The 22,205-nt window shown below is 38.7% G+C and overlaps 1 protein-coding gene across 1 annotated transcript in view; it reads right to left on the bottom strand.

Moving 5' to 3' along the window:
- Positions 1–22,205, bottom strand: part of pard3ba (par-3 family cell polarity regulator beta a) — a gene marked incomplete at both ends in the record, with an annotated part of 184,277 nt that overhangs the window by 91,863 nt on the left and 70,209 nt on the right. Inside the window, 4 exons of the mRNA XM_083908728.1 lie at positions 704–785; positions 6,582–6,659; positions 8,713–8,874; positions 12,687–12,872. Coding sequence (XP_083764854.1) covers positions 704–785; positions 6,582–6,659; positions 8,713–8,874; positions 12,687–12,872 — 508 coding nt within the window. The remainder of the gene's footprint in view (positions 1–703; positions 786–6,581; positions 6,660–8,712; positions 8,875–12,686; positions 12,873–22,205) is intronic.

Raw genomic sequence — 22,205 nt, 5'->3', positions numbered from 1 at the left:
AGCGTGTGTGTGTGTGTTCTTGTACTTGCGGCATACTGAGGACCAGTGAGGGTTTTTAACCAACAAAGTGAGGACATTTTGGCCGGTCCTCACTTTGTTTTCATTGAAATCACTTCCTTAGGTTGTAAACACGCTATATTCAATTTGTCAAATAAAAAAAATCAAATTTTGGACCAAAAATTTTGGGTCAATTTTTTTGTCAAATTTTGGAGTCATTTTTTCTGTCCAATTTTGGGCCAATTTTTTTTTGTCAAATTTTGGACCAAATTTTTTTTTGTCAAAATTTGGACCAAATTTTTTTTTGTCAAATTTTGGACCAAATTTTTTTTGTCAAATTTTGGACCAAATTTTTTTTGTCAAAGATTTTTTCAAATTTTGGACGACATAGTATTGAATGAAGTTTCTGTCAAATTTTGCAAAAAAATTTTTTTTACATTTTGGTTGACATAGTATAACTTTGATGTTTTTGTAAAATTTTGGACCAAATATTTTAAATCAAAACAGTTTTCCAGCCCGTTTTGCTCTGGGGCTCCACCTGCAGACATGTTATGGTACTGCAACCAGTAGTTCTATATAGATGTCATTCATGAAGTAGATATTTGTAATTGTGTTGATTTATTAAGTGGAAATGCTGGTCCTCAGTATGCAGCAAGTACAAGAATGTGTGTGTGTGTGTGTGTGTGTGTGACCTCTGTGACCTCACCTCTCTCGTTGCTCTGTGGATAATTGTTGTCCGAGTTCACAACTCTCTGCGTTTTCTGATAAACGTCGTGAGGTTTCCTCTCCTGTCGACACACACACACACACACACACACGCACGCACACACACACAAACACACACACACACACGCACACACACACGAGATCAAAGTGATTAATTCTACGTATTAAACATCCATTTAAACTTATTCCTTTTTTTATCATTTGCCTTTAATTTGTTTATCTCACAGCAGACTGACAATAAACAAGCACATGAATAAATAAGTCATGATCCGTTGGAGGCGATGATTAAACCCTCATTTCTTCCTCGATCACAGTGACCGACGAGGTTGGGAAAGAAGCCGTAACCGTGGAAACGGGAGGAGAGCGCCGACTCATTTACTGTACGAGAGCTCGTCGACACAAATCACATCACATCACATCCGTCCTGACGTCAAATCCAGAGCGGCGGATTCTAGCGGATCCTAAAAATAGGTCAAAATCTATATTAAGGCGTTCCCCAGGGTTCCGTCCTTAGACCCCTGTTGTTTTTCTTACACATGAAAGACTTTCTTACTTAATTCTATATTATTTAGTAGTCAAGTATTTTTGTTTTTTACTTTATTAATTAAATGTTTTTTACCTGAGAAGTTAAGTGTTTTTAACCTTTTTAGTTAAGTGTTTTTTTCTTTACGTTAATCGTTAAGTGTTTTTGTACCTTAGTAGTTACATGTTTTTACCTTAGTAGTTAAGTGTTTTTTTTGCTTTATTAATTAAGTGTTTTTTACCTGAGAAGTTAAGTGTTTTTACCTTATTCGTTAAGTGTTTTTTTCTTTTACCTTAATCATTAAGTGTTTTTGTACCTTAGTAGTTACGTGTTTTTACCTTAGTAGTTAAGTGTTTTTTTGCTTTATTACTTAAGTTTTTTTTACCTGGAAAGTTAAGTGTTTTTACCTTATTAATTAAGTGTTATTTTTTTTTTTACCTTAGTGGTTTTGTGTGTTTTTTACTTTATTAAAGTGTTTTTTACCTTAGTAGTTAAGTGTTATTACCTGAAGTGTTTTTTGTACCTTAGTCGTTAAGTGTTTTTTTTTACTTTATTAGTTAAGTGTTTTTTTTTACCATAGTAGTCAAGTGTTTTTTTTTTTTTACTTTATTAATTAAGTGTTTTTTACCTGAGAAGTTAAGTGTTTTTACCTCATTAGTTAAGTGGGTTTTTCTTTTACCTTAATCGTTAAGTGTTTTTGTACCTTAGTAGTTACGTGTTTTTACCTTAGTAGTTAAGTGTTTTTTTGCTTTATTAATTAAGTTTTTTTTACCTGGAAAGTTAAGTGTTTTTACCTTATTAATTAAGTGTTTTTTTTTGTTTTACCTTAGTGGTTTTGTGTGTTTTTTACTTTATTAAAGTGTTTTTTACCTTAGTAGTTAAGTGTTATTACCTGAAGTGTTTTTTGTACCTTAGTCGTTAAGTGTTTTTTTTACTTTATTAGTTAAGTGTTTTTTTTTACCATAGTAGTCAAGTGTTTTTTTTTTTTACTTTATTAATTAAGTGTTTTTTACCTGAGAAGTTAAGTGTTTTTACCTCATTAGTTAAGTGGTTTTTTCTTTTACCTTAATCGTTAAGTGTTTTTGTACCTTAGTAGTTACGTGTTTTTACCTTAGTAGTTAAGTGTTTTTTTTGCTTTATTAATTACGTGTTTTTTACCTGGGAAGTTAAGTGTTTTTACCTTATTAATTAAGTGTTATTTGTTTTCCTTAGTCGTTAACTGTTTTTTGTACCTTAGTAGTTACGTGTTTTTACCTTAGTAGTGAAGTGTTTATTTTTTACTTTATTAGTTAAGTGTTTCTTTTTTCTTTACCTTAGTAGTTAAGTGTTTTTACCTTAGTGTTTAAGTTTTTTTTTTTACCTTAGTGGTTTAGTGTTTTTACCTTATTAATTAAGTGTTTTTTTTACCTTATTAATTAAGTGTTTTTTTTTTACCTTAGCGGTTGTGTGTGTGTTTTTTACTTTGTTAGTTAAGTGGTTTTTTACTTTATTATAAGTGTTTTTTATCTTAGTAGTTAAGTGTTATTACCTTAAGTGTTTTTTATACCTTAGTCGTTAAGTGTTTTTTTTACTTTATTAGTTAAGTGTTTTTTTTACCTTAGTAGTCAAGTGTTTTTTTTTTTACTTTATTAATTAAGTGTTTTTACCTCATTAGTTAAGTGTTTTTTTCTTTTACCTTAGTAGTTAAGTGTTTTTGTACCTTAGTAGTTACGTGTTTTTACCTTAGTAGTTAAGTGTTTTTTTTGCTTTATTAATTAAGTGTTTTTTGTATTTTTACCTTATATTTTGATATTTTTTTCCTCATTAGTTAAGTGTTTTTTTTCCCCTGTCTTTGACTTATTAGTTTTTTCCCCTTAACACCTCTTTGTTTTCCCTTACTTCTTGACTGTTTTAAGTTTATTTCTTGATATATTTTTTTTTTTTACTACATTTGTATTGTAATCATTTAACATAATATGTGTTCATGCACATTTGTAATCAACATGTTCAGCATTTTTTGGACAAAACAAGTGAAAATGTGACTCAGACGTTAAAGATAGTGACGTATAATAAAGAGTTTGTTGACGTTTAGGCTTAAAAAACGTCACATTTACACTAAACCCAAACACAAACACACTTCAGCTTCAGAGACGAGACGATTCAATCCTGCTCTTTTTTCTTCTGCTTCCAGATCTTGGAACCAGATTATACAACATTATTATTTTAAATAAATAAATAAATAAACACTTCTTCATGAGTGCAAACAGTCATGAAGATGAAAGACACCTTCTTCTTCTTTATATACTCAAGATTAAATCATAAAACCCAGCGTTCGGATAACGAGAGGCGGAGTCGCGGCTTTGAAGGAGCGCGCGTCGCGTCCCCGAGGCGTCGTTAGCGCATAATTTCTATATGTCACCAGCTGTCAATCATCCTCAGCCTCAATTACATACAGACGTGTGACACAAATCACATCGTATCTATCCCGACGTCAATCCGGCCAATAATAACACTTCACCGATGAAAGGCTTTGGACGATGATGACTTCACTGTGACATAACAAACATGATATGATTCGTTGATTGAATAGAGAAGAGTTTAATGTCTATAAATAAGTAAAATTCTATATTGAGGCGTTCCGCAGGGTTCCGTCCTTAGACCCCTGTTGTTTTTGTTACACATGAAAGTCTTTCTTGCTTTTATTTTTTATTTAAATGATCATTTTAAACACACGGATTAAAGGATTGTTTAGTTTTTGTGTCACTTTGTAAAGCACTTGTTCTCCCACACCAAACTCCATTGAGAAAATCGGCGATTTTAGCTCAGAGCGACGCAGGAGTTTGTTAATCCACTGCCGACACATTTAGTGAGTTCAAATGTCTTATTTTGTCAATTCGGCTCAATTCGGCGTTTGAAATCCTTCGTTCGGATTGACCTCAGTGACACAATGTGACCACACGAGGCAGCAGTAGACCAGCAGCTCCTGTGTCCCAGTGAGCTAAAAACGCATGTTTTTTCAATGGGGTTTGGTGCGGGAGATTATTTTCCACTTGGTAAAGTTTGTTAAAGTGCAAAATAAAGTAATAAACATATTTTTAAAGATATTAGTGACTTAAAACCACAAAATTAAGTTAATTAAAGAGACGACTGTCCGTCATTATATGTGCCGTTTAATTAATTAGCTCGTTTGTTCGTGCTTTTGGGTCCATAATATAATAAATATGTCAGATATTTAAGTTTTAATACCAAGATTTATACATTTTTTTATTTAAATTATCATTTTAAACACACTGATTAAAGGATTGTTTAGTTTTTGTGACCTCAGTGACACAAAGTGACCACACGAGGCAGCAGTAGACCAGCAGCTCCTGTGTTACCGTGAGCTAAAAACGCATGTTATTTCAATGGGGTTTGGTGGAGGAGAGTTTGTGTTATACAAACTTTATTATTTCACTTGGTAAAGTTTGTTAAAGTGTGAAATAAAGTCATAAACATATTTTTAAGACATTGTAGACTCAAGCAGGTGTATAATTAATGTGTTGAGTCTGTTTTTTAAGTGTCTAAAATGTGTTTTTCTTGTGTTTCTGCTGCCATATATACAATTTTTTCTCAGGTGATGAACCGTGATGTGATTAAAAATGTTTCCCGGAGACAAAATCTTCAGTTTTGTAATTAAATTAAAGAAACGTATCCCGGCGTCTGCTGCAGGTGAGAAGCAAAGGGTGGAAGAAAAAGGCAGAGAAAGAAAAAAAAGAGACTCTGAGGGAAAACAGGGATAGAGTTTTTATAAAGTTTAATAAAAAACAGGAGTGAAGAGAAAACGAAGCATGCAGGAGATTCGACGTGAGCTTTATTCAACATGAGGAGAAACAGGCAAGGAAAGCAACACACGGTCGTTTCTGAAGAGAAATATAATAATAATAATAATAAAAGGAAACCGAAAAGACGTCGTTGCACCAAAGAGACAAAAACAGGACAGAAACAGCCTTTTTTACAGTGTGTAGAAAAGCAGAAAAAGAAGCAGTGGTTTGGTTTTAATCAGATTACGTGAGTGAAAGTGAACGTGACAGAGAGGAGATTGTACGCAGAGGAAAGTTTAATAAAGAAGCTCAAAGTTCACCGCGACGCAATGAGAAAAGCGTTCCGTCGCGTTCGTGTGTTTCCGCTTCATCAGAGAGGCTGAAAAACACCAAAATGACTCTTTCTTTATCATTTTATAGAGGATATAACGCAGGTCTGAGCCTTTTTAATTAAATTATCTTTGTCTATTATTGGCTTTATCATCACAAATGGGGCAAATTGTCACGAATCGCAATAAAATCGTTAATATTACACATGGAGAAACTAACAAACACCTCAAAATTGATAAAAAAAAATATTTTTTCTTATCAAAATCTTATTTCCGTGGCTTTTAGAAAACATTCCGACAGCATAATTACTTACATTTATCGCAATAATGCGACGAATCGCAAGGAAATCCTGACGGAAAGCGCTTTTTCCCTCCCGCACCAAACCCCATTGAGAAAATCAGCGATTTTAGCGTACGGCGACACAACAGCACACGGGAGATGTTGATCCGCTGCTGCCTCCATCGCCGAGTTCAAATGTCTTATTTTGTCAATTCGGCTTTTGAAAACTTTTGTTCCGATTGACCTCAGTGACGCAAAGTGGCCACACGAGGCAGCAGCGGACCAGCAGATGCTGTGTCCCGGTGAGCTAAAAACGCTAAAGTTTTCTCTATGGGGTTTGGTGTTGGGAGAGTTTGTGTTTACGCAAAACTTCATTTATCGTAATAATGCGATGAATCGTAAGAAAATCGTGACGGGAAATAGTCCCTTGCCTATTAGCTTTATTTTGAAAATGAAACCCTGCCCCCTTTTTGTCAAAGCTCCGCCCCCAAACATTGAGTTTAAGGTTATGCGACACATAAAAGAAAAATGGCTGCTTTTAAGCATATAAATAACCTGAGGTAAGTGATTTCAGTTTGTTTTTAAGTGTTTTTAAAGATTGTTATTTTTGAATTTTTGTTTACTAGAGGTCAAAGTTCACCGGAGAGCCTGAGCTGGTGTGTCCTGGCGCAAGGGGGCGGGGCGTCGCCGTACATCTGCCCCGCCATGGCTCTGATGTTGCGCGCGTACGTGCGGTCGCGGTCTTCCGTGCGGGCGTTTAAACTGCGCGGCGTGAACCCAAAGCGGTACGCCGTACTCGGCCTGCACCGCCTCCCTCCATCATCATCATCATCATCATCATCATCATCATCATCACTGTGGTGAAACCTGTATGAGGAGGAGGAGGAGGAGCTACGTGGAGGAGGAGGAGGAGGCGGCGGCTCCTGGGAGGCGTCGCTCACTCGTACCTGATTGCTGAAGCCGCCGTGGGAGTTGGATTGATGGGCGTCCGTCGCCGTGTTTGACGTGGGGACACCGCTGCCCCTCTGTGGACAGAAATAAAACACATTTAAGGTAAAAAAACACAACTATATTTGAGTAAAATCTACACCTGATTAATTTCCTGACATCTTAAGAGCAATGTTTTCTGCTGTTTCCGTCACCACAAGACAACGTTTTTGCGCCTGGAACCTGAAGTTTGTGTCACTTTTTAAACCGCTCACTCTCCCTGCACCAAACCCCATAGAGAAAACTAGCGATTTTAACATCACAGCAACACAGGAGTTCACAGGAAGTCGTTGATCCACTGCTGCCGCCATCACAAAGTTCAAATGTCTTATTTTGTCAATTCGGCTTTTAAAAACCCACATTTGGATTAACCTCAGTGACACAAAGTGACCACAAGAGGCAGCAGCGGACAAGCAGCTCCTGTGTCCCTGTGAGCTAAAATCACTGATTTTCTCTATGGGGTTTGGTGTGGGAGAGTGAGTGGTTTACAAACTTCTGTTTCCACTCAGAAAGTGCAACAAATTTATTCTTAAGACTTAAAAAGATGTAGATTTTATTAGACGAGGTTTAAGTGTTAAGTTTCTAAAATCAATTTTTCCCACATTTTCAATACAGTGAGTGGTAATAATAATAATAATAATAATAATAATAATACTAACAGTCACTTTTTACACCTTTTTTTTGGACACAGACCGTTTCAAAACAAGCTTTCACACGGATTTATTTCATTATTTTTTTATCCAAATGTGTCTGAAACGATCACAGCCGAGAAGAGACACTCGATGAATGACTTTATGTGTCGAAAGGCGGGAAATAAGCTTCTTAAATGTGAAGATTTAGCCAAAATATGACCTATATATTCTTTTATTCTCATCAGTTTGTGTTTTTAGGCTTTTCAGATCATGTTTTTTTCTGATAATAATTAAAAAAGGAGGATATTTTCCTCAGTTTTCCGTGACGTTCCCAAATGAAGCTCTTCTTCTTTCCGTGACCTAAATGTGTCACGTTTATATCGTCTTTCAAATAATCAAAAGCTTTATTTATACGTGTGAAACAACACAGCGGCGTGTGTGTGTGTGTGTGTGTGTGTTCTTGTACTAGTGGCATACTGAGGACCAGTGAGGGTTTTTAACCAACAAAGTGAGGTCATTTTTACGAAGTGAGGACATTTTGGCCGGTCCTCACTTTGTTTTCATTGAAATCACTTCCTAAACATGCTATCCTCAATTTAATTAAAAAAAATAATAATAATAATAATTTCGACGACATACTATAGTATGACTTTTTTGTCCAAAATGTTGGACAAAAAATTTTTGTTCAACATTTTTTTCAACTTTTGGACGACATGGTAAATTATGATTTTTTTTTGTCAAATTTTGGACCAAAAATTGTGTCAATTTTTTTTTTTTTTAATTTTGGACATCCTATCATTTGAATTTGAAAAAAAATTTGACCCAAAATTTGACAAAAACATTTAGAATTTTTTTCAAATTTTGGTCCAAAAAGCGTCATTCTATACCATGTCATCCAAAATTTGAAAACAACATTTCAAATTTTTTTTAAAAAAAATTCAAAATTTGGGTCAATTTTTTTTTCAAATTTTGGGACAAATTTTTTTTTGTCAAATTTTGGACCGACATTTTTGGCTCAAATTTTTTTTTCTAATTTTGGACGACATAGTTTAGTATGATGTTTTTGTCAAATTTTGGACCAAAAATTTTGGGTAAAAAATTTTTTCATAAATTTTGGACGACCTATTATTTGAATTTGAAAAAAAATTGACCCAAAATTTGACAAAAAAATGTCAAAGTTTTTTTCAAATTTTGGGTCAACTTTTTTTTCAAATTTTGGACGACATATGACGTTTTTGTCAAATTTTGGACCAAAAAATCAAATAAGCTTTCCAGCCCTTTTTGCTCTGGGGCTCCACCTGCAGACATTTTATGGTACTGCAACCAATAGTTCTTTGTAGACGTCATTAATGAAGTAGATATTTGCAATTTTGTTTTTTTATAAAGTGGAAATGCTGGTCCTCACTTTGTCAACAACCCATGTATATGTATATGTGTGTGTGCATGTGTGTGTGTGTACCTGTGCGGGCGCTCGCAGCACCACCAGCTGAATGGTTCCTCTGGCGTTTCCCTCCGATGACATGGAGCGCCGCAGCGTTTCCATGGCGGCGTGGTTGGAGCGGCCGAACAGCGACTCGGCGTTGACGGCGATCAGCTGATCGTTGACGGACAGTCGCCCGTCCTGTGGGGGAGGGGACGAGAGATTATAAGTTAACTTTCAAAATAAAAGCTTTTAAAATAAGACGTTCAGGATGAAGGAGAGAGAGAATAGAGAGAGAGAGGGAGGGATGGGGGGTGATGAAGTGAGAGAAAATGGAAGGAGGGGGAGAAGAAAAATGTGGAGTTAGCAATCTGTGGAGAGTGGAAGAGTCGTGATGAATACACAGAGAAGCTAATGGAAAAGCCTCGGTGGCTCTAAATCACTGCTAAGTGTTTTAAATAGAAGGAGAGAGAGAGGGAGGGAGAGAGAGGGAGGGGGAGAGAGAGAGAGAGAGAGAGGGGGGAGGGGGGAGAGAGAGAGAGAGAGGGAGGGGGAGAGAGAGAGAGAGAGAGAGAGAGAGAGAGAGAGAGAGAGAGAGAGAGAGAGAGGGGGGGAGAGAGAGAGAGAGGAATGCAATTTAAAGGATAAAATGAAAAAAAAAGGACAATAAAGATGAAGGCATGTTGAGACACACACACACTTAAAGAGAGTTTCTAAGTGTGTGTGTGTGTGTTGGTCCATTATGGTCAGCGTTGACCTTTGACCTAATCTCATTAACAAGGCACCGTCTGTGGCCTGACCTTAAAGACTGACTGGAATGACTACACACACACACACACACACACACGCACACGCACACGCACACGCACACACACACACACACACACACACACACACACACACACACACACACACACACACACACACGTATTAAAAAAAACACACACACACACGAACACACTCGACCACACACACACACATTAAACACACAAACACACATATGTATGAACATGCACACACACATGAACACAGAATGTTTTAAGGGTTTAGACAATGCATGATGTCTGTGTGTGTCCTCACTAAGACTGCTGTACCAGAGTGTGTGTGTGTGTCTGTGATGCTGCAAAGTCTCATCAGACAGATTTAGCTGCTTTTCATCAGCATCAACACTCTCACTCACACACACTCACACACACACACACACACACACACACACACACACACACACTGACATCATAACCTATTTCCAGTAAAGAGTCTGAGCTTCAATTATAGATTATAAACATCATGTGATCTGTGATTCTGTCATGTGATCATTTTTTAAAGGAAATACATTAACACTGAAACATGAACACGCTGAGATTAACACACATTTGATGTGTGTGTGTGTGTGTGTTCATATATATGTATGTGTATTCATTATGTGTTCATATGTGTGTGTGTGTGTGTGTGTGTTAGGATCAGCCCAAATGTCCTCATTTCCTGTGTTTTTGATGTTTTTTGGTCCTCACAAAGACACACACACTCTTGTTCAGCAGTCTCAGTGGGGACACAGTCATAATGCCTAAACCCTTTTAAAAAAAAACTTATAATAATAATCATAATGCATTTTCTAAACCCTTAAAAACCCTTTAAACGTTGTGAGGAACAAGCTAAATGTCCTCAATTTTTATAATTTAGATGTTTTTTGGACTTCACAAAGACACATACATTCTTTTACAGCAGCCTTAGTGGGGACACACAGGCATAATGCCTTATTAAACCCATTTAACCCTTAGATAAATCTTTAAACGTTGCGAGGACCAGCCTAAATGTTATAATTTCCTGTGTTTTTTAATGTTTTTTCAGTCCTCACAAAGACACACAACCACACACATTCTTGTACAGCAGCCTTAGTGGGGACATTCAGACAAAATGCATTATTTAACCCATTAAACCCTGAAAAAAGCCTTATAATAATAATAATAATAATCATAATGCATTTTCTAAACCCTTAAAAAGCCCTTTAAAAGTTGTGAGGGTCGGCCTAAATGTCCTCGATTTCTATAATAACAAACACACACACACATTCTTGTACAGCAGCCTTAGTGGGGACACCGAGACAAAATACATTATTAAACTCTCTTAAAAAACCCTTTAAACGTTGCGGGGAGCAGCGTAAATGTGCTCATTACCTGTGTTTTTATGTTTTTTGTGGTCCTCACTAGGACACACACACACACACACACAGACACATTCCCTCATGTGTTGTGTTCCTGCTGAGAATCCTCACTTCCTCAATTTTCTCCTCTTTCCACTTGTGTTCAACATTGCCTCCTCAGATCGCCTCCTCCCTCCTCACACTCGTTCACCTGCTGTCGTCTGTCAACACGCTTCCTCCCTCCCTCCCTCCCTTCCTCCCTCCCTCCCTCCCTCGTCTCCTTTTCCCCCCTCTCATGTGGTATCTTGCCCCAGAAAAACATTCGTCGCCGTCGCCGTCGTCGTCGCAGACTCGGAGCGATATCGTCGCCGACAGCCGTCTGAAAACAGGACTTCTGTGAGTGCGAGCGGCCTGATCTCAGAGCAGCTGTTTATCTGCAGCGCCGCACTCGTCCTCCTCGTCCTCCTCACGCTGAGCAGATCACGGAGCAGCAGAGAGGAGGACGAGTAGGAGGAAACAAGTCGATCTTTATAGATGTATATATATATATATATATATATTTCTTTCCCTCGTGCACTTCTACGACTTGATGCGAGACGTGGGAAAAGGGTCGCGGTCGTCCGAGAGAGGCAGGAAATGATGATGGAAGTCCAGAGGAGATAAGAGGAAATGTCAGGGAGAGGAGGAAGTAGCAGAGAGACGGAGGGAGGGAAGGAAAGAGGGGTAAAAAAGGCTTTTGCTGAGCAAAATATGGTGATTGTGGTTGAGCCCATTCTGCCTTTTGTTCCACGGAGTGAAAAGAGAGAGAGTGGAGAGAGCGTCTCTGGAGATGCTTCACATTCCTCATGTTTGATGTATTTTTAAAAAAGCAGCTCTGATCGCGGCGAAGCCTAATGAGGCATTTAGAGACGATACGGAATCTTTTTATATTCAAATAGCAGGAATGAGACGCGCGCGCACGCACACACACACACACGCACACACACAACACATTAGCACAAACATAAAATGTGAGAATAGAAAATTTTTGGGGGGCTACTTTTAGACGGATTTTTCCTTTAATCCACTTTGTATGAGTATGGAAATCAATTAGCAGACGTTTGAAACATCAATGAGTTAAATATATATATATATATATTTATACATTAAATTGTAAAAATAACAAGTTTATAAAAAAAAGCTCACTCTCCCACACCAAACCCTATAGAGAAAATCAGCGATTTTAGCTCACGGGGGACACAGGAGCTGCTGGTCTAACTGCTGCCTCGTGTGGTCACTTTGTGTCACTGTGGTTAATCTGAACAAAGGATTTCAAATGCCGAATTAACAAAATAAGACGTCATAATTCAGTGATGGAGGCAGCAGTGGATCAACAACTTCCTGTGAACTCTTGTGTTGCTGTGATGTTAAAATCGCTGCTTTTCTCCATGGGCTTTGGTGCAGGGAGAGTGAGCGGTTTACAAACTTCAGTTTCCTGTTCTTAAAGTCTGTCTAACAGTGAAGATAAAGACGTGAAACGTGTTCTCAAGACATCGTAGACTTAAACTGACTTATATTTGGTAAGTTTGAGTCACTTTGAAATAGACTCACTCTCCCACACCAAACCCCCATAGAGAAAATCAGTGATTTTAGCTCACGGGGACACAGGAGCTGCTGGTCTGCTGCTGCCTCGTGTGGTCACTTTGTGTCACTGTGGTTAATCTGAACAAAGGATTTCAAATGCCGAATTAACAAAATAAGACGTTATAATTTAGTGATGGAGGCAGAAGTGGATCAACAACTTCCTGTGAACTCCTGTGTCGCTGTGACGTTAAAAATGACAGTTTTCTCTATGGGCTTTTGGTGCAGGGAGAGTGAAGTGTGCCGTTCTCACCTTGTACGCGGCTCCTCCGTGGATGATGGACTTGATGAAGATGCCCAGGTCTTCTCCGGTCTCTCTGGACTTGTTTCCCTTCAGACTGACGCCCAGTCCTGCGGATCCCGTCTCGTTGAGCGGGATCTCGTACATGAGCTGCTCTCGGCCGTCCTCCAACACCACGCTGGTCAGGTCCTCGCCTTTCTGCAGGACGAGGAGGACACAGAGGACACAGGGGACACGGGTTAAACCAATATAATCACAGGTTAAAGGTGTGTGACCAGGTTCATGACGACTACATTAAGATTGTGCGTGGGGGACATTGAAATGCTGTCATAGCACTGCAGCACACAGTCCTAGTGATTTATGTTGAATCTGCATGTTTCCCATTGAAGATTCCTTTCCGTTTCTGCTTTTTTTTTTATAAATTTTTTAAAATGTGTTAATATAAGTAACATTTGTGTCTGTGTGTAATATGGGAACACGAGTACTTTATTGTATTGTTAAAGACATGTTTTTGTCACTTTTTGGCCACGTATCGTTTTTAGGTAACATTTGTGTAACTTTTTAATGCAGAGTGCAAAGTTTTTTTTGTAACAGGACGGAGGAGGGAGGAGGGAGGGAGGAGGGAGGAGAAGATAGAGGATGGAGGAGGAGAGGATGGAGGAGAGTAGGGAGAGGAGGGAGGAGAAGATGGAGAGGATGGAGGAGAGGATGGAGGAGGATGGAGGAGGGGAGGGAGAGGATGGAGGAGAGGAGGTAGGAGAGGATGGAGAGGATGGAGGAGGAGGGAGGAGAGGATGGAGAGGATGGAGGAGAGGATGGAGAGGATGGAGGAGAGGATGGAGAGGATGGAGGAGAGGAGGTAGGAGAGGATGGAGAGGATGGAGGAGAGGATGGAGAGGATGGAGGAGAGGAGGTAGGAGAGGATGGAGAGGATGGAGGAGAGGATGGAGAGGATGGAGGAGAGGAGGTAGGAGAGGATGGAGAGGATGGAGGAGAGGAGGTAGGAGAGGATGGAGGAGAGGAGGATGGAGGAGAGGAGGTAGGAGAGGATGGAGGAGAGGAGGGAAGAGAGGAGGGAGGAGAGGATGGAGGAGAGGATGGTGTGTCTGTGTGTAATATGGGAACACAAGTACTTTATTGTATTGTTGTTGTATTGACATGTTTTTGTCACTTTTTGGCCACGTATCGTTTTTAGGTAACATTTTTGTAACTTATTATTGCAGAGTGCAACGTTTTTTTTGTAACATTACAACAAAATGCAACACATTTTGCCAGCGTTCAGTCATTTCTGTTACATTAGTTACATGTTTTCTAACATTTCAGTTTTTTTAGGGGGGTCACACATGTTTATTGTAACATTTGTACCAATTTTGTGACATTACAACTAAATTTTACACATTTTGGCAACTTTAAGTAATTTTTGTAACATTAGAAACATATTTGTGTCGCATTACAATATTTTCTTTGGGTCACACAATGTTTTTGTAACATTTGTACCACAGTTTTATATTTCTGTGACACTACAACTCAATTTAAATATTTGTTGAGTAACATTTTGTTTTGGTCGTGCAGGTTTTCATCACATGGAAACATTTGGTAACATGTTACTTTTGTCAAGTTTATGTTATGTTGTGACATGAAGTAACTTTCTATAATATTATTAACATGTTTTAGTGTAATATTACAACATTTTGTAACATTTTAGGTTATATATTTGTAACATTAGTAAGATAATGGATGAGTTTCCTCTGAAATCTCACAGATATGAACACATGAAGATAACAGAACTCTGCTCGTGTGGAAACTTTCATCATTTTTATATACATCCTCACAGAGGAAACTGGATTAGATTAGAGATTAACATGATGTAAGCGAGAGGAAAGGGAATAAAAGGAGGAGAGGAGCAGGTGTGTACAGGAAATAGAGATGAAGGTGTAGTGAGGAGGAAGAAGAAGAAGAAGAAGAAAGCTACTGTAGAGAGAGGTTATTCCATTTGGAGATGAAAGGAGCAGACGTTTCTAAAGGAAACATAATAACCTTTTCATACTTTCTCCTGCAGCGCAGTGGGGGAGGAGGAGGAGGGAGGAGAGGATGGAGGAGAGGATGGAGGAGAGGAGGGAGGAGAGGATGGAGGAGGGAGGAGAGGATGGAGGATGGAAAGGATGGGGGAGAGGATGGAGGATGAGGGAGGAGAGGATGGAGAGGAGGGAGGAGAGAAGGGATGAGAGGATGGAGGAGAGGAGGGAGAAGGAGGTAGGAGAGGATGGAGGAGAGGATGGAGGAGAGGATGGATGAGAGGATGGAGGAGGAGGGAGGAGAGGATGGAGGATGAGGGAGGAGAGGATGGAGAGGAGGGAGGAGAGGAGGGAGGAGAGGATGGAGGAGAAGGTAGGAGAGGATTGAGGAGAGGATGGAGGAGAGGATGGAGGAGGATGGAGGAGAGGATGGAGGAGAGGATTGAGGAGAGGATGGAGGAGGAGGGAGGAGAGGATGGAGGAGAGGATGGATGAGAGGATGGAGGAGAGGATGGAGGAGGAGGGAGGAGAGGATGGAGAGGATGGAGGAGAGGAGGGAGGAGAGGATGGAGGAGAAGGTAGGAGAGGATTGAGGAGAGGATTGAGGAGAGGATGGAGGAGGAGGGAGGAGAGGATGGAGGAGAGGATTGAGGAGAGGATGGAGGAGGAGGGAGGAGAGGATGGAGGAGAGGAGAGAGGAGAGGGGGAGGAGAGGAGGGAGGAGATGATGGAGGAGAGGATGGAGGAGGAGAGGATGGAGGAGAGGATGGAGGAGAAGGGAGGAGGAGGAGAGGATGGAGGAGAGGAAGGAGGAGAAGAGGGAGGAGAGGATGGAGGAGGAGGGAGGAGAGGAGGGAGGTATGGAGGAGAGTAGGGAGGAGTGGAGGAGGGAGGAGGAGAGGATGGAGGAGAGGATGGAGGAGAGGATGGTAGACTGTGTCACAGAGGAGCATTTAAAAGTAATAACCATCCCTGAGGTAAACCCACGTCTCATTCACACTCCTCCTCCTCCTCCTCCTCCTGCTTCACTCTTTACATTTCAACCTAATCTCTCAATCTCCCTTCTCTGAGATTTCGCTCCTTCCTCCTCCTTCCTCCTCCTCCTCCTCCTCCTCCTCCATCTCTCTCTCTACAGGTTTCCCTGTCTGCGTCTCTCACCCACTGCTCTTTAATCTAAGAAAATGACCACCGCGGCGGCGGTAACAGCATCAGTGCAGCGAAAATGAGACGGAGGAGGGAGAGAGAAAAGAAATAAAGAAATAAAGAAATAAAGAAAGGAAGGAAGTCTGTCATTAGAAGGAGAGCAGGGGTTTAAAAAAAGAAAGAAGAATGCCAGGTTCAGTCGCTGAGGAAAAGCAGAGCCAGAGGACGGAGACGCCGTGAAACCACTTCAGTCTAAGGCTTTATTTTTCATTACAGGGGAGGGAGGAAGGAAAGAGTGTGTGTGTGTGTGTGTGTGTGTGTGTGTGTGTGTGTGTGTTCATTTTACTTACATTTATCGTAATAATACGATGAATCGTAAGAAAATCGTGACAGGAAATCGTCCCTTTGCCTATTAGCTTTATTTTGAAAATCAAACCCTGCCCCCTTTTGTCAAAGCTCCGCCCCCAAACATTGCGTTTATGGTTATGCGACAGATAAAAGTAAGATGTCTTCGAAAACGTCTTATTTTGTGTTATTTTGTCCCCCCGTGTCTGTTCTGCTTGGTCTGGGTCGTTTAATTAAAACACCAGCGTGGTTAAAAAGCCTCCAGGCCAGAGGAGGCGCTCTGTGATTCAGAGTCAGAGTTCATCACTAACTGTTTCCTGCATCACCACAACAACACACACACAGAGCTTATTTATCCATTGTTGATCCTCTACTGAAACCTGAAGTATTTACAGAGACGACACTTGAGAGACTCTGAAGCTGCAGCTGAGACGTTTGTCTTTAAATCCTCGTCTGATCAACAGTGAAGACGCTCTCATGTTATTAAAGACTGTCTTTATATTTTTTATTTTATTTATTACACACGTTTTTTTATATGATTTTATAGAATCACAACAAAACGTTCACACACCTGGAGACAGATGTTTAAACTTCTACTGCTTCTATTTATGGACAGTTACTCAAGTTAACCAGCAGGAGCATCACTGAGTTCACTGAATATACTACTACTACTACTACTATTACTATTATTACTACTACTATTATTATTATTACTACTACTACTACCACCACACTATTACTACTACTACTATTACCACTACTGTTATTATTACTAATGATATTACTAGTACTATTTCTACTACTACTACTACTATTATTACTAGTACTACTATTACCACTACTATTATTACTACTACCACTACTGTTACTATTACTAATGATATTACTAGTACTATTTCTACTACTACTACTATTGTTACTAGTACTACTATCATTACTACTACTATTATACTACTACCATTACTACTACTATTACCACTACTATTACTCGTACTATTAGTACTACTAAAACCATTACTATCACTACTACTACTACTATTATTACTAGTACTATTACCACTACTACAACTACTATTACCACAACTACTACTATAAACACTACTGCTATTACAACTACTCTTACTACTACTACCACTACTATTACTAGTACTATTACTAATATTACTAGTACTACTACCAGTACTACATTCCTAGTACTATCACCACTACTACTACTACTATTACCACTACTACTACTGGTATTACCACTACTTCTACTACTACCACTATAACTGCTACTACTATTACCACTACTGTTACTATTACTAATGATATTACTAGTACTATTTCTACTACTACTACTGTTACTAGTACTACTATCATTACTACTACTATTATACTACTACCATTACTACTACTATTACCACTACTATAACTCGTACTATTAGTACTACTAAAACCATTACTATTACTACTACTACTATTACTAGTACTATTACCACTACTACAACTACTATTACCACTACTACTACTACTATAACCACTACTGCTATTACAACTACTCTTACTACTACTACCACTACAATTACTAGTACTATTACCAGTACTACATTACTAGTACTATCACCACTACTACTACTGGCATTACCACTACTTCTACTACTACTAGTACTATTACCACCACTACTACTACTATTACAACTACTCTTACTACTACTACCACTACTATTCCTAGTACTATTACCACTACTACTACTACTAGTACTACTACGACTGAAGGCGCTCTCACGTTATTAAAGCCTGTTTTATTGTTTATTTACTTATTTACTGGTGTTTCCTCACAGCTGATTTAAGCGAGTGAATCACACACACACACACACAGACACACACACACACACACACACACACACACACAACGTCTGTGACCCCCCCCCCCCCCCCCCCCTTTAACAAGCTTTTAGCCGTGGGGAGAACAGAAAGACCTCCCTCTTCAAAACCTAAATGAGGAAACAAAGAGGAGCTTTTTCTGACCCCAGGGAGGAGGAGGAGGAGGAGGAGGAGGAGGAGGAGGAGGAGGGGGAGGAGGAGGTGGGGGGGGGAGACGATTACACACTGAGGCTTTTGTCACTGAGGATTTTCTAAATGAAGGGTTTTTCAAAGCGCTGAGATTAGCGATGAGAGCGACATTCAATTAAGATCAGATCTCACACCCGAGCGCGACGGCGGCGGCGGCGGAGGAAGAGCTGCCAATTAATCGTCTTAATGTCTGCGTCCTCCACGCTTTACACCTTTAAGACGAGAGAGAGAGAGGAAGTGAAATTACAGATTGACAGATAATCTGAGTGGGAATTAAATTAAAAAAAAAAGTGATGTCACCAAACATTTCTGGAGTTTTCGGGCGAATCAACGCGGAAACAGAAAGTTCCCTGAACGCTTTATCATCAGCAGACGTGACATCGTCATAGTCCAGTCAGACTTTAATCTGAATTTAATCTACGAAGAAAAACTCAAAATTGAGGAAAAAAATTTTTAATTTTGACTTTAATCCTAGAATTTGAAGAAAAAACAAAGACGGGAATTGTGGGATTAAAGTCACATTCTGATTTAAATCAAACAAAATTAAAAAAAAGTAGGAAATCTCAGATTTGTGTCAGAATTCCACGGGGAAAAAATCATGGAATTGTAATCATAGAACTCTGGGAAGAAAAAAGTAAGGAAATCTGGGATTAAAGTCAGATTCTGTCATAAATCAAACAAAATAAAAAAGTAGAAAATATCATATTTGAGTCAGAACTCCAAGAGGGAAAAATTAACATGGAATTCTTTTTAAATTTTAACTCTGAGAAGAAAAAAGTCAGGATTAAAGTCAATATTCTGACTTAAATCCCAGATTTAATAAGTTTTTTTTCCCACTCAGAATTCAGATAAAAAGAGTCTGAATTATGATTTAAATCTCAGAATTCTGGCTTTTCTTTTAAAATGTTGTGTCTAAAGGGTTTACACTTATAATGCTAATCCTAATCTATAGTTTTAAAATAGGAAACAGATTGTGCCATCGGAAAAACTTCCGATTCTGACATAAATCAAACACAATAAAAAAGTAGGAAATCTCAGATTTGAGTCAGAATTCCATGGGGAAAAAAACATGGAATTGTAATCCTAGAACTCTGGGAAGAAACAAGTCAGGAAATCTGGGATTAAAGTCAGATTCTGTCATAAATCAAACAAAATAAAAAAGTAGAAAATATCATATTTGAGTCAGAACTCCAAGAGGGAAAAATTAACAAGGAATTCTTTTTAAATTTTAACTCTGAGAAGAAAAAAAGTCAGGATTAAAGTCAATATTCTGACTTTAATCCCAGATTTAATACGTTTTTTTCCCCCTCAGAATTCAGATAAAAAGAGTCTGAATTATGACTTAAATCTCAAAATTCTGGCTTCTCTTTTAAAATGTTGTGTCTAAAAGGTTTCCACTTATAATGCTAATCCTAATCTGTAGTTTTAAAATAGGAAACAGATTGTGCCATCGGAAAAACTTCCGATTCTGACATGAATCAAACACAATAAAAAAGTAGGAAATCTCAGATTTGAGTCAGAAAAAACATGGAATTGTAATCCTAGAACTCTGGGAAGAAAAAAGTCAGGAAATCTGGGATTAAAGTCAGATTCTGACATAAATCGCAAAGTAGGAAATCTCAGATTTGAGTCAGAATTCCAAGGGGGGGGGGGGGAACATGAATTCTTTTTTATTTTTAAAGTCAGGAAATCTGGGATTAAAGTCAATATTCTGACTTTAATCCCAGGTTTAAATTGTTTTTTCCCCTCAGAATTCAGATAAAGAGTCTGGATTACGACTTAAATCTCTGGCTTTCTTTTTTTTTTAATTTCCAAAATGTTCCCATCTGTGATAATCCTAATCTGTAGTTTTAAAATAGGCGACAGTTTGTGCTATTTGAAAAACTCCAGCGGTTTCTGAACAGCTGAAGAGAACGAAGCCAACATGTGGTTATTAGGTCGTCATCAAGATGATTTTCACAGGTTTTTATCTGGATTAAAAAGCTTCGGATTCACGTAATCTGTGGCTTCTCCTGTGTGCGACCTCTGACCTCTGAGACATTAAAGTGGACTTTGAGCCCAAAAACTCCGTTTTTACTGTGATTTATGGCTTTAGCGGCAGGACGACGGAGGACGAGGACACGCGTGTGCTGAGTCAGAGGACGACAAACGGACAAACTTCCTGTTCTGTGACGTGACCTCTAGGCTCTGAAGGTCAAACATGTGCAGGCTGACCTCTGCATCCTGACACACACACACACACACACACACACACACACGTAATCTTCAGAATCAAAACGGGGTGAAATAATCTGAGCGACGCAGATGCAGAAAAACGCTGACGGGAATAAAAGTCGTTTCCTCACAATTCAAAATCATTTCACGTCTTTAATACTCGACAACGTCCTCGACTGAAACTCATGACTCAGATTCTTCTTCTTCTGTCTTTGTAACTTAACAGATTAAAACGTGTGTGTGTGTGTGTGTGTGTGTGTGTGTGTGTGTGTGTGTGTGTTCTTGTACTTGCAGCATACTGAGGACCAGTGAGGGTTTTTAACCAACAAAGTGAGGACATTTTGGCCGGTCCTCACTTTGTATTCATCAAAATCACTTCCTTAGGTTGCTATAACATGCTATACTCATTTTTTGGTAATTTTGGACCAAACATTTTTGGTCAAATTTTAATTTTTTTTATTTTGGAACGACATAGTATAGTATGACGTTTTTGTAAAATTTTGTACGAACATTTTTGGGTCAATTTTATTTAAAAAAAATTTGGTTGACATAGTATAGTGTGACGTTTTTATAAAATTTTGGACCAAAAATTTTAAAAAATCTAAAAAATCTAAAAAGTTTTCCAGCCATTTTTGCTCTGGGGCTCCACCTGCAGACATGTTATGGTACTGCAACCAGTAGTTCTTTGTAGATGTCATTCATGAAGTAGATATTTGTAATTGTGTTGATTTATAAAGTGGAAATGCTGGTGTGTGTGTGTGTGTGTGTGTGTATGTGTGTGTGTGTGTGTGTGTGTGTGTGTGTGTGTGTGTGTGTGTGTGTGTGTGTGTGTGTGTGTGTGTGTGTATGTGTGTGTGTATGTGTGTGTGTGTGTGTGTGTGTGTGTGTGTGTGTGTGTGTGTGTGTGTGTGTGTGTGTGTGTGTGTGTGTGTGTGTGTGTGTGTGTGTGTGTGTGTGTGTGTATGTGTGTGTGCTGACTCAGCTCTGCTTCAGTTTCCTTTCACCAGTTCAAGGACGAGGTTTGTTTTCCTGTCGCTCAGATGAAGATTAAGCAGATTAATTTAATCCAGACATCAGCACAAACTCAGGGCTGAAGTCATCGACTGTTTTGATTCAAAATGACTTTAGTTTTACATGAAATATACGTTTGTTTGTTTTATTATTTTACATTTTTTGACGTTTTGACTCTTTAGTCTCAGAAACAGCACCACCTACAGTCCAGAGTCGGTAATAACAGGTACAACAACCGCGTTTATGTTTATTTTAACGATGGTTTACGGTCAAAATTAAAGTGGATAAATAAAGATAAAGATAAAGTTTTTCAGCTCGTTAATCTGAGCAGATGTAAAAGTGTGATAATGATCTTCTGATTTGCATCAGCTGCTGCTGCTGCTGCTGTTGTTGTTGTTGTTGTTGTTTGTTTGTTTGTTTCATTCTTTATTTCTGTGTGGGTTTGTTAAATATTCATGAGCGCTCGCCCACGCTCAAACTGTCCAGATGGTCACGTCCTCGTCTTCGGAGGACGAATCGTCCACTCTTTATGTCGAATATTTCAATTTAGAAAATTTAGACACGATTAGAAATAATAATCTGGTGTAAAAAAAAAACATTGTACTACTTAAATAAATAATCTACTGTCCGGTAATCTAATCTGGTCTACAGGACATACCTGTGTTCAGATCAGGCTTTTATTTAATGTGAAATCAATGTAAAAAGTAAGAAAAACCCAGATATGAATCAGAATTCTTAGATTGAAGTC

The sequence above is a fragment of the Microchirus variegatus genome (genome assembly GCF_963457635.1).
Source record: "Microchirus variegatus genome assembly, chromosome: 22".
Taxonomy (NCBI): domain Eukaryota; kingdom Metazoa; phylum Chordata; class Actinopteri; order Pleuronectiformes; family Soleidae; genus Microchirus; species Microchirus variegatus.
This window is presented reverse-complemented; position numbering and strand designations above follow the sequence as displayed.